Source organism: Echeneis naucrates, chromosome 12 (genome assembly GCF_900963305.1).
Source record: "Echeneis naucrates chromosome 12, fEcheNa1.1, whole genome shotgun sequence".
Taxonomy (NCBI): Eukaryota; Metazoa; Chordata; class Actinopteri; order Carangiformes; family Echeneidae; genus Echeneis; species Echeneis naucrates.
The window spans coordinates 12,127,410-12,141,057 of NC_042522.1; the positions used below are offsets into that span (position 1 = coordinate 12,127,410).

Genomic DNA, 13,648 nt, shown 5'->3' on the forward strand with positions numbered 1-13,648 from the left:
GACTATTGGGTCTCTGGTGGGCTACAGATAGAGGCTATCAGAGCAGACGTTACATTGCACAGGTGCTGCCACTTAAGACCCCAGGGCTGAAGAAGCATAAACACCTTGTCCTCACACTGGACTATTTATTACTTACTGGATGTGATACCACAAATACATACATACATACAGACACACACACACACGTGAGTAGTTTACACACAGTAGATTACCTGCAAACAGCTTTTTATTGTATAGAACTGGTTACTGAACAAGGAGTTACTGTAAGTAAAATGCTTCTTTCTTATGACTTGTTTTCTCATAATCGTGGTTTCTTTTGTCAAATATTTTCTGAATGCTGTGACCTGTTTGAGATTTGTATTTGGATGTTTTCAAGTGCCATTTGACAGTCCAGTGAGTCGTGGCCATCTGTAGCACGCTCTAATGCAAGCACAAGCATTTGGCAGTGGCATTTGGGGAAGGTTTTTATTTTGATTCACCCTAAACAAAAATGTGTATATATCAAAAACTGAAAAGGTATATTTATTTGTGTCCTAATTATTTGATTTGTTCTTTTGGTGAATATTTTATCAGGTATGTTGGCTAAAGTGCATTTGTGATTTTATTTTCTCTCGTTTTGGGATAATGTATAATATCTGATATAATATATACACACAAACTTCATGTGACTTTCTTTTTGTGTGCCGTTAAGTTTTCTTCATATCTTCTGAAATTGGCAAGCAAACCAATGCGTGTAGGGTGATTTGTATTGTGTATTTTACATAAAAAAAATGAGGACAATTGGGGGACTTTTATATTTCTAAAGACATTATCATTTAGTGTGTCGTATTGATTAATATAGAAACTATTGAAGACACATGTAGTTTGGTTTTCTGAATATTTCAGATCTCAGCTCAGGCTAGCTTCTTAGTGTTGTTTTCTTAAAATTTGTGACATGTCTTTGCAGTAATAAACGTTCTCTTGTTCAAAGTTGGCGTGTTCTCTTCATTTTGGGTCATACGCACAAGACTCATTGATAGTTAGCCCATTAAATTTTATTCAACCATATTCATACATATAAACACCGATATCATTCAAACTCAGTTATGTATTCAGAATGTATGACATAATTGTAAAGATTACGATGAGCATGAACTTGTATTTCCTGAAACTTGTACAGCATAGTTGTTCTTTTTTTCATGACTTTTTAATTTTGACCAGTGGTTTATCACTGTAAAGGTAGCAAAAAGAGTATAAAATACTGCAACAGCTGTAAGTAAACAGGTCTCCAAATACCAAAATATTGTTTGAATAGTGCTGAGCAAAAACTAAAATCATTATCATTAAAATCAACCAACCTTTTACAAGCAAAGTTAATACTGACATTACTGCAGTCCGATGACCTTTCCAGTTTTCCGAGGGTACTTTTGGCATCAATATGGCTTGCGCTTCCTCTCACAGTTCAATCCTTGCGTCTATTCCTCAGCTGTTGTTTATGTTAAGTCATCCAAGAAATGAAAACGAGTGGAGGTGAGCTAACTTAAAAGTGTTGCTGTATTTCTGAGTATCAAAGACTGACTGTCTATAGGTAGAGTGGTGGTTATTTCACTCTAGATAGACAAAAATCTGAGAAATACAACTTTCAAACCTTTGATACTGAAAATACAGATTCTGAGCAGTTTTTATGGGTCTCACCAAGATCATTTGGAGGGAAAAAGGGTTTCAACTATGCTACGACATTATATGGGTACAAGTAACCACACAGGAGACTATGAAACAAGACAAAATACTTAGGCAAATTAATAAAGTGCTAATGGACACTATGTGGGCATCTAATCAATAATGACAATTACAAATAATATTACGCAGATGTTATTACGTTTTTTGAAAATATTTCAGAATTTCAAATTAAACTTGGGGCATGAAAAACTTCAGTAGAAAACAGCGTTGACTGGTGATATGGAATAACGGTACAGTTCTATAAAGAGATGTTGAGCTCAGCTAAAATGGGCTTCTTTAAATGTACTTTATGCAATTAAAAACAACTATTCAAAAAGGGAATAGAAATCAAAAAACATCAACAAGAACTGAAAAATATTTCAGATTACATCTTACAAGAAAATGAGTATTGAGTAACATGATTTCACATAAATGTCCTGATCTGTGAAGACGGGGATAAACTCCACTTACATGAAGCCATCTCAGCACTGGACAGCCATTGAAGGAGGACTGCACCACCAACAGTATACTCCTGCTGAACATCACATTTAAAACGACAGGGTAAAAGAGTAGTTTGGATCCAACATGTCATGCAACAACGTGCTCAGATCTACAGTTTTTAAGCTCGATGAATTGCTCGCCAATTATGATGGCAGGCTCCAATCTTAATCTTGATGTCCACAGTGAAGAAAAACAGAGTATAATAGAATATGACTCACCTCTTGTTCACCCTAGACACCCTAAACTTCATTCATAACCTTTCACATCAAAAATCAGTGTGGTCACATTTGTTAGCCACACGTCAGTATGAAATCAAATCAAATTTGATATCTGACTGACATGTAGTCGTGATTACTTGATGCTGTTAAGCAGTTCCAATTGATGAACGGTGTCAGAATACTGGCTTCCTTCAATATGCTCATCCTCTTGGCCACATTTTTCCACTGTGCTACAACTCCTCCCAGTGTGACTCACATGTTCCTCCAGCTGTTGTTTGGAAGTCACTGACTTACAGACCTAGAGACACCTTCAGTATACTGACAACTGCTCCCAGCGCTGGATTTTGATGTGTTCAGCGTATACTGCCAGCCTTTATGTCTTTGTTCCTACACCTACAACATACTCAGCATGCCTGTAGTTGCAGTCCTCCTTTGGCACTCCAGGCCTACAGGTGGAGTGATCTGTTAAGCATACAGTCTGATTTTATTCTTATTTTTTGTGTGTGTGTGTTTGTTTTATACAATTAATGTCTTTCAACTCAGTCAAGTGGTTGAGGATCAGCTATGGGCATGGTGTGGAGAACTTCATCCAGTAGTTGTAGAGCCCGGTGTAAGTGGATTTCAATCCAGCAGGGAGTTTCTTTGATGCTTTGTCGTGGGTAGTCGGGCCCCCAGCCTTTCACGAAGCTCATCCGCAGGATGCACAGTCTGCGCAAATCATCAACCCCGATGCCTGCAGCAGCAGACAAACCTGCAGGGGAGTGACAAACAGGAACATTTGATCAAGTTACAAGTTACTGTGATAAAATTTGGAACATGCAATGTTGGCACATGTATGTGCAAATATGCACATGCTGAAGCTATTCTGTGAAGAAGCTTGGAATACAAGCTTGGAATACACCAAGTCATATTAACGCCAAGGTTAATTCTACAACAGGCACGTTTCCCTGAAATAAGGCAGCTGCACAGTAGTACAATGATTAGCCAAAACATTACAATCTTATCCCTAATATTGTGCAGTTCTCCCCTTTTGCCACATATTGAGGCCACTGCCATGAAGGAATACTGTTTCCATGAAGTGGTGCATGTCACCTACAACATTAAGAAACAGACAAATACTGTTTAATGGCAAATTTATACTTGCAGCATCTGGGTCTGAGTCTATTTTGGTTCATATCCAGCCCTTTAGCCAGATCTTACAGTTTAATATAAGCTAATATAATAGTCATTTAATATAAGTCATTTTATCCTGAATGTGTTCATCCTTACCCAATATTTATATATTTCTACATAGTGCAGCCACCACAGTTTGGCTAAAGAAAGGCTGAACTCCAATGAATGAAGTGACCTTTTAGCAGTAGTAAGTTAGATGTTGATGACTGAGTAAGTGCAGCAGTGGAAACACTCACTAATGGCAGGGGCGATGCCTCCCACAGATCCAGGCCCGGGAATGTTCCCAGCCACGGCTGCTGCCTGAGCTGCAGCTGCTGCCTGAGCTGTTGCAGCCTGCTGCTGCATCTGCCTGTGGCACTGACGCAAGTCAAACACCTGGGATAGCACAAGGCCAATACAAAAAGCTGATATTAAATATTTACAGATATTGAATGCTGATTCCATTTGACTGTCTCCTAATACTGCAGCATTTAATATTATCTTCAGTTGGACCTCCACATTAAATTTTCAAAATGCTCCATGTGGTAATGCAATTACGACAGCATACAATTAGGTTATCTGCATTAACATACAGCTGTTACAGCAGCTCTACTTAATTCACATTTAAGACTTAATTGCATCATGACTCAGATGTTGGCGTGCATCCAAATACAGCCAATGTCAAAAGCAATTGTAATGTGTTTTCTACTAAGACGACTCGGACTGTTTTGGCTTTTCACTGGATGAGTATCTTGCAATCTCACCTTGATGTAAGCACTGGGGTAAATCTTGTGAACTGCGTCTCCAGGAGCACGTCCAGCCTCTCGATCCAGGTAATAGCTCTGTACAAACACTGCATGATCACTCAAACAGCGCACCCAGACGTCTCCTTCACCTTTGCACTCCAGCTGCACTCCTTTACCAATGTGGAGCCTGAAATCAGGGGGGTTGGGGGGTTTAAACACCTGCATTGATGTCACTGACTTTTAATAGAAGAAGAACTTCCAAATATGAGGTAGTATACCTGGCCCTTTCTATGTTCTCTGTCCTGTGAACATTGCTCAGTTGGCCCAAACAGAAGCGATCTCCGCCTGATGGATCCACATAACCATCCACAGTCACTATTGGACACGTAGATGGAACCTTAAATGTCTCCCCAACCTGGACATCCATCTCAAAATAAGCAATGGAGCACCAGTATTCTGGAGCTGGGAAAAAAAAAAAAACTTGGGTTGCATGGGTTGCACCAATTACCGTTTTATCATACACAAAGAAATTATATATATATTTTATTCCATCTACAGCTAAATCCTCACCAGGGTGATTGGATATCGGGGGCTGGAACGCAATTTCATTGGTAACAGGCCCTGCAAGGCAAGATAATATAAATATTAATTTGAGGAAGTAACTATAATTCCACCTCAGATCCTTAGAAGCGATGCAATATTCAGAAATGGGCCCAGAGCATCAGGCAACAATGCTTAAACTGGTAAGCGTTCATAAAAATGTAAGTCCATTTAGACTACAACATATTTGTAAATACGTAATACAATACTAAATGTAACAAATCTTAACAAACGTTCCAACAAATAAAGATTAAAATGCGATATCTTCAATACATTGGTCTGTATGGGAACAGCCCTGTCCTTGATTCACTGGTAAACTGATGACTCTGGCCCTTCTTAGAGATTAATGTTCCTCAGTCACAAGTCAAAGCACATTTTCTCCACTGACTTGAAAGAGGATATATTTATGAGTGATATAGGTTTGCAGGCTTGACACAAGAATTTCACAAAACATATGAATGTTTTCCATCCACTCACAGTAATGCCCTGTGTGGGGCATGGGTGGATGATGCTGTAGATGACCATTCTGGTGTTGAGACACTGCAGGGGTGAAGCTGCTGCTCCTGCTCCAGTTAGGGGTAGGATCTGTAAATATGCATTCAAAAAAGATGTGTTTTCAATTTTTTTCCAACTTGAAGCCTGGGTTGTAAATCCAAAATTAGAATATTAATAAAATGTAATGTCTCTAACTTTGTCCAACTGAAATGTTGTTGTTGAGATACAGATAGGACATTATTTTAATGTGAATGGCAAAAAAAAAGTGATTCTTCTTTACGTTTAACATGTATGTGTGGGGTCTCACTTGAGGTTCCAGCACTGATGGTAGAAAATGCAGATGTTGAAGCTGAGCTGCTGCCCTCCGATGGAGGGAGAAGAGCAGGGCTGCTGAAGGTCTCTTGTGGACCAGGCCGCGATGGCGGATGCTGGATAGTCTGCAGGTGGCTTTCAGAGCTGGAGTGAGATTGCTGGTTGTCATAGTCATATTCATCCTTCACCAAGAGTGGACCTAGCGGAAAACAACAAACACAGTTATGATTTATGGACCTTCACCAAATCTTCAAAGCACAAACAAGAAATTGCCTTACCAGAACTTGAAAGGGTGAGTCCTGATAAGTCTGCAAAAACATCAACAATGATTTACGTAGGTTAATACTTTGTGTAAAACTTCAAGCATGGGCTGTAGATAATTGCAATCAATAATAAAAAAATAAATAAAATAAAAATAAAAATTGGAGGCACTCACTTACCAATACCTGGAGAGACAACCCTTTCATAGTGGTATGGATTGACACAAACATTGTCACATTTCAGGTCAAAGGCATACTGGCAATATTTCACATGTTTTAATTCATTCTTGTGTAGATCAGGCCATCGCCACAGTCGAGCATACACAACATGCGGAAAGCCTTTTCGCCCTGCAACCTGAAGCAAAGAGAGGAAAGTCTGATGTTATATAGGCAACGTTTCAACGGAATCTCTCACAATTTCTTCTTATAACTACAGGAATACAAAAACTTGGCAACACATATTTGCAACTGTACCTGTAGGCGTCCATCCAAAGTTCGCTGTATGGTGACACACTTGCTTGGATGTGCTCCGTTGGTAGTGATGGCCGTGATAAGGGAATCTAGCTCATCTTTCTTCTCCTTGAGCTTCTTGACAAGACTCTCAATTGCACGCTTTGCAAAGCTTTCACTCTCTCCTCCCTGTCGGTGGCACATCAAGCTGTGCACAATGCTCAGGCAGGCATCATTGCTTGTGGGAGTGTTCGTGATTGACATCTTTCTGCTTAGGTTTCAACCTTCAGAAGGCGCTCCAGTTGTATCCTCTATGTTTTCACCAGTATAGGCAATGATGTGAAGTGCCTGTTGACGAAAGGCTGTCTACCTTTAGCAATACAGGAGAGAAAGCAGAGTGTCAGACTTGAGGTGGGTATACAAACCAAACTTTTCATATTCTAATACATAAAATGGTACTGGAGTAGAATCTGTGCCACATTATCTTAGTATTAAATTATCAACCCCCTTTGAATTTAAGATACAGAATTGTCATAACCTTTAAAGTACTAGAAAGATGAGAGTAGAATAACCTCCAGATGAATATTTTAGGTTGAATTGGCGTAACACTGTGTGAAAATATCTAAACAACAGTAACTCCTGAACTAAGTGTAACCACTGCATAGAAAGCTTACATCCATGCATGCAGAAGCCCTCACAGGTCGTCATCTGCAAATATGGCTGTTCTATTTTGTCTGAAATGCAAAACAAAACATTCACATGGTACGGTCAAGGATGGGGTGGTGGATGGGTGGTGTTATAGAAAAACTAAATAGGTTAAAGTAGATTTTTTTTTTTTTTTTTTTTTTTTTGGGGGGGGGGGGGCAGCCAACATTCATGTTGATGGGTAGAGCTCATTAACACAGCTTTTGCTTTCTAAAAACATCTCAGCTGCAGAGCTATCATTTACATAAATGTCTCGGAATGAATGAATTTGATTATTCAGAGTATGACTGTAGAGGAACCTGAAGTTAGCCACCGTTATTTAGCTACTGGCGGGGTTAGCCATCGCCGGGTACCGCAGCTTCAGGCAGCTATCGCTGTATAAGAAAGCACACCTCTCCAAGCACTTTCAGCACCACACACACACAGATTTACGGATTTACCGTGAGTTCTTCCCACTGTCTGGTTGGTCTGGGCGATTGGTGACAAACAAGCTACTTTATCCAGCTAAATTTTAACACGATTTCCAGACCTAACTAGCTTGCTAGCTCACACGCTAACGGCTAACGCTAAGAGACATTCATCAACTTCGCGATGTCTTGCGGGTTAACCTTCCTCTGCGATGGCTCAGAAAGCTTGTTGCCTCGCCAAATGCTCCAATATCATAGTCCCCAAACGTGCACTCGTTTGTGTTTTCGCCTCGTTATTCTTTGCTGAAGCTGTAACCCGAAGTATTTCGGCTAACAACAACACGTTTACTGGTTAGCTGGCCACGAAAATAAACAAAAAATTCCTCTCCACCCACCACGTTTCAACTGCGCATGCGCGCACGCAATGCGAGGGGCGTGGCGTTGGTGTTTATTTTTCTATTTCCACGAAACACCTAAAATCTTCCTCATGTCTGCACCATGATGGCAGACTCGGATATTTTGCAGTGAAAGTAGTCTTTGCAATGTCGAAACTGCTGAATTGTGCAGTGTTTGAGGCAGTACCGTGTATGTGTGCTAACATCAAGATCCACCGTATGAACTGGTCCATTATTCTCCTTTCATCCATCAAAATGGCCATTTTCCAATTAGCCATGGCCATCTGACCTTGGATTAGTAATAGGTGGTCCTGTGAATGAAACATTTCAGTGTAAAGCATGGCCTTGATGATAAATGGGCCTCGTTGACCAGCCCATGTTCAGACCCTGTTCTGCAGAGGGCCCCTTTTATTGCCATTGATTGTTCTCCACAGCTGGAAGCTTGCTGATTGAATTCTACCTGGTGAAGGACATGGGGAGGGACCAGCCCTCTGCTCCAGGGTCTCTTTGGGTAACATGGGGACATGTCAGGTGACAACAGGTTAATAGAAGTAAGCCATGAAAGTGTGCCAGTGGGACAACATGTGTAATACCAGCAACCTGAAACTGACACAATAAATGAAATTCAGCGATTGTTGATTTTTTTTTATCACATGAAGTTTAAAATCTATTCCACAGACAGTTAACTCAAATAATTCAAGTATCCTACAGGTTTAAATTGGACAATATTGGTATTTCAATCACACAAACATCTTGTGCTAATCTTTAGTGACATAAATGTGTGCTGCTATGTTCCCCATAATACATAGTCAATTTACTGCGAATTGCTGTAAGTTGGCAGCTGTGAAATAGTGCGCACATACACTTTTAACATAATAAAGAAAATATGATTTTTTACAACACTTCTGAGAAAGCCAACACTCAAACTAGTAGGGATAATATAATTTTCTCTGAAGCGTGATGATTTGTGCGGTAATAAAACATCTCCCCCTTGTGGTTATAATGAGATATAGCGTGACATTCAAGTAATGACTACTGTCCCCTGTCCAAAACTCTCTTATTCGCAATCTTCCTTATCTCCCACTGAGATGAGCCAGGGATTTACAGCTTAAAGTTCACGCTACCGACCCCTGAACAACACTTGAGAGTGTTGAACAAAGCTGCCATCACATAAACACGTTCAAGTGTTGTTGACACTTTTTGCTGAGCAAAGGTTAAAGGAAATAATACATTATGAAAATTAAATTTTCAGTGTAAATTTTTCGTAATTATTTCTTCTTTATGTCAAAAGTTCATCGTTGTAGTCAGCCTTAAAGAAGTACCTCTATCATACTACACTGATATACATTTATGGTACCATGGTTACCATTTGTAGAGCTGAAACATTAAGCAAGGTGTAAGTTGGGTGTGAAAAGTCCACACAGAGACTTTACGTAAGCTCAGGTCAACTTTAAATTTGTTTACTCTTCAGAACAGACAGCGAATGTTGTGACAAAACAAACAGAGAAGCAAAAGAAAGAAATTAATTGACTGCTTTGGATCGACCCTTTATCAGCTGCCTGTTTAAGATTGAGAGTTGTTATTCCGTTGTTGTGGGGCTTTAAAAAGCAAATAGTCCTTCAGAGAAAGCCTGATTATAAATTTACTCATGAATAATTCAGACAATGCTCAGCTGAATGTGGTTCTGGTATTTTTATTATTGGTGTAAAATCATTTTCATCGTTATAAAGGCATTAGCCAATGTCTCTGATGAGCAAAATATCATCAGCATGTGGTCTGGTTGCAAACTCAATGTTATGCACGTCCAGTTCGTAGTCATGGAATTAACATTGTATTATTGTAAGGTTACACACTTGGAATACTTTCTACATATTGAATTTTTTTTCCCTCTATTATGCTGGAAGGCCAATTTGCTCTCTCCCAGTTGATGTCTCTTCCCTGTGCACTTGGCCTCTGCAAATCTGCATGCCGAGTACAGATCCTATTAAGTTAGAAAGTTCCACAGTGTTATTCCATTATTGTTATCTGCTTCCACCTGTTAACAGCAGAAGGTAGGTGCTGATGTGACATGTATTTTTTCCATTTGTACTGTTCCCGTGGCCTTGATAAGGGTGTCAGCATGCCCGTGTCAGAAAAAGGAAGTGGGTGGGTTCAGAGGGCACCGAGCAGCCCGACGGCAGGATCGTCAATAGAGTATGTTGGTGTTGGAGACCAGGAATCTGACACCACCTTTTCACAAATGCTGCCACTTGGAGTGGCGTCTCATCCTGAGTGACGGTCTACGAGACTCCAGGCTCTGACACCTCCTTATCTGTGTGGCATGGAAGCGGGTAGAGAGAGGCCCGCCAGGCATGCGACCCTAAAGAGATGGGGATTAAGGTTCTTAGGTGGGGAGTACTGATCACCTGACAATGAAACTGGGCGCACAAATGATCAAAAATTGCTGAGTGAATAATTTAATGCCATAATAACGTTAATGCTGATGTAAAGAAAGAAAGATTTCATAGGAGCTGAGAGCAATGTTTGCTAAGAGTAGTCATAGATTTTCAGGCATACAGCCCAAAAATCCTATCCTGGTCAGAGTCTATCAAAAACAAAACAAAAAAAAAAGAATCACCAGGTTTGGCAAGAAGAAATCTCACAGTCTTTAATTCATGTCAGTGCCATATGAAACAAAAACAATCGATACCATTTACATTTCTGCAATATACACATCTACTTATTAAGCATTTTGGCAAGATGGTGATTCCATTATAGTTTAATTTAAGAGACTTTTCATGTTAAAAAAAAGACAGCATACTAACATTAGTGCAAATAATTGTATTATGGTAGCTATTATGATAGCTATGTTAATTTTAATTTGGAGAGGGTTCAAAATATGCATTAGGGATTTTTTTAATGTATTTAATTTAAATTCTGAAAAAATGCATTTAGATTTTAACACGAGACACTGTGTGGACTACTTATTTTATTTAGTACTGTATATTCTGTTACAGCACTCACACTGGAACAACATGACCTCTGCAGTCGGGGTACATCTTTTGTACAGATTTTTAAATGCAAATCCAAATTATATATCAATTATCACTGATATCAGTGTGGTAATATTTAACCAGCTCACCTCCGCAGCTGTATCAGGATATACAAACATTGGCTTTACATTCACAATAAATTATGGGACAGAAACATTCCAATATACAAAAAAATTGCCAAATAATCATTAGAAATCATGATAGACTGTCTAAAAAGATATACAGCCTTACTTTGAAAGGTTTATAGTATATAGCATTTATATTATGACTGATTGACTTTTATACAATTGCACATTTACATTATGTAGCCAAAATCTGTGTCCATCGCTAATTTACAACTAAGTCCAGATTTGTGTTTTTACATGCCACTGTATAAGATCATAGATATTGTGGAAACAAGCACATGAGAGGACTTGTGCGATGTGCAGTTTCTATCTCTGTGTCTGTGCATCACTTTCAGGATTATCTGCAGCCACACTCTGCAACCACCATCCCCTCATACTTGTGGTTGAAAGTGATCACTCCGTTATCATGATAAAGGAGTGAGATCGGCTCCAACTTGGTGGGCACACAGCAGGCGCGTGATGCCCTCTCTGGGCTCCTAACACTCAGCAGAGTCTGCACTATAGCGTGTTTGGTAGGCGAGACCTCAGAGGTCATAGGCGGATTGCACACGCCGTTGCACTCATACGCCTCATAGCCCAGAGGTTGAATGATCCATGTATCCCAGCCGATGTCTTTAAAATCCACAAAGAGTGGGGTCCTCTTGCACGGCTGGCTCTTAACATTGCGACGGATTCGGGGAGGAGTGTCATAGATAAGGTTGGACTGCAGTTGCATGAGGGACTGTTTGTCTAGTTCGTCATTGTTAGCATGGTCAGTGTTGTGATCAACCTGTTCCCAAAAAGCTTGCTGGCGCCGGGCCATGTTTTCAGGAAGGTCATTCTCATGTTCAATCATCTGGTTTACCTCCTGTTTGTCCTGTTTGTGGTCTCTGCTCTGATCATCCGAGAATATAATCATCACCGCATTGTGTTTTCCCTCCAAGCTTCTGTCGATATCAATCTCATCCAGACTCTCACCCTCCTCTGTGACTTGTGTGGCCTTTTCCCCCTCTGACCCCAGACTAGCAATGTGAACCTCCAGTCTGTGAGTTGCACACCCCGACTTCCGCCAGAGTGTAACCGCATGAGTCAGGTCAAATGACACCCAGCCGTTATCTTTGGCATGGATTTGCTTTGTCACCAGTTCCTCCAAATCTCTCATCTCCACCACCTCCTCTCTATCCCTCCTTCTACCTTCTTTCCCCACCTCTTTTGTCCAAGCAACACCCTCATGTAAATTGTAAATGGTCACCTTGCAGTCAAGGCCAGAATATGGCCTTTGGGCCTTCTGGACCAGCGTGAAGAGGCGAAGTTCAGCTATTGTTATGTGCTCATGGTGGGGCATGGAGATATTGAAGAGCAGGGGGTGTATCCTTACACCACTGGCAGTTAAACTGTAGGGGGAGGAATCTGAAATTAAAATATCAATAAATGTGTTTCAGCGTGTTTTGAATGCAGTTACGTGATCAAAACTCAAGCTAAACTATGTTAAATGTTAAAATTAACCCTTGTGTTGTATGCACAGTTACCAAAATAAATACTTTGTATTATTTATTTACATCCATTTAATTTCCCTTAACCAGGGATGTCACTTTTTTTCAATGATGGAACATTTAGAAATATATGTATAATATATCTTATTTTCATGTCTGTCTGTAACAAGTATAATCTGTTGCTCTGAAACAAAGTATCTAACATTTCTCGTCTACAAATTGTACAATTTTTAAGGCGTTAAACGTTAAAACGTTAAAAGTTTGTACCTTCATTCTTGAAACTGCGGACAATGTTCGCCGAGGGCACAGAAGTGCGGTCATTGGCAAATCGGTTGTACAGCTCCAACATGTACTCTGGTGGCTCCTTACGGGCAGCCAGGGGCCTGGATTGGGGCCTCAGCTCTGTGAGGTTCAGAGTGGACAGGAACTGGCTCAGAAAGTCCTGTGCGTCAAGAAGTGGATTATCCCCCACATCCCTAGCGCCTGATGCCCTGTGATGGTTCTCAGGAGACCTGATGGGACTGCTCCAGCTCAAACCAGTCAACACCAAGAGCAGGATATTCAGAGAGCAAATAAACCCAAAGTTTGAGCAGATGGAGGCAGCCATGGTTGAGTGGAGGAACAGCTTAAATCCAAAGACTAGAGAGATCAGATGAAAAGATGTGATGGATCCTTTGGAGAGGATACTTGCAAACAGTTCAAAGTTTTGAGGGACGGCTGTCCGTCGTTTAAGGACAACAGGTTGCTGTTGGGGGCAAAGAGAAAACAGCTTTGCCCTTTTTGATCTTGTGGTTTGGCTCTGACGGCAGGGCTGTGCTGTCCAATGTGCTGTGCTGACATGTGCGGAGATGTCACTGAGGCCCTGCTCGGCCCTCCTCTCTCTCTCTCTCACCACCACGAACTTATGGCAATCCTTGATTTCTACTGATGTCTGTTTTCCATCAACACCTTTCCGGAGTTTAACCAATCATTTAAAAAAGGTTGCCTCGCACTGACTTTGTGAACATGATAACTAGTTTATGAACTGGTACATCATATACTGTACTAAATGCTATGATTAAAAGAATGAAGATATCCTGT

At 40.4% G+C, this 13,648-nt stretch overlaps 2 protein-coding genes across 2 annotated transcripts; both read right to left on the minus strand.

The window, feature by feature from the left end:
* Window positions 1-1,016: 1,016 nt before the first annotated feature.
* On the minus strand, window positions 1,017-7,920 carry smad4a (SMAD family member 4a). The gene is made up of 11 exons (XM_029515780.1): window positions 7,578-7,920; window positions 6,457-6,802; window positions 6,163-6,337; window positions 6,001-6,030; window positions 5,718-5,921; window positions 5,393-5,500; window positions 4,886-4,936; window positions 4,594-4,777; window positions 4,334-4,502; window positions 3,827-3,965; window positions 1,017-3,168 (listed from the first exon to the last, which is right to left on the minus strand). The coding sequence occupies exons 2-11, from the start codon at window positions 6,694-6,696 to the stop codon at window positions 2,957-2,959; spliced, it is 1,512 nt and encodes a 503-aa protein (XP_029371640.1). The 5' UTR covers window positions 6,697-6,802; window positions 7,578-7,920; the 3' UTR covers window positions 1,017-2,956.
* A 3,513-nt stretch (window positions 7,921-11,433) lies between these two features.
* Window positions 11,434-13,175, minus strand: LOC115051969 (bone morphogenetic protein 10-like). The gene is made up of 2 exons (XM_029515796.1): window positions 12,836-13,175; window positions 11,434-12,485 (listed from the first exon to the last, which is right to left on the minus strand). The coding sequence occupies exons 1-2, from the start codon at window positions 13,173-13,175 to the stop codon at window positions 11,434-11,436; spliced, it is 1,392 nt and encodes a 463-aa protein (XP_029371656.1).
* Between the last annotated feature and the right edge of the window lie 473 nt (window positions 13,176-13,648).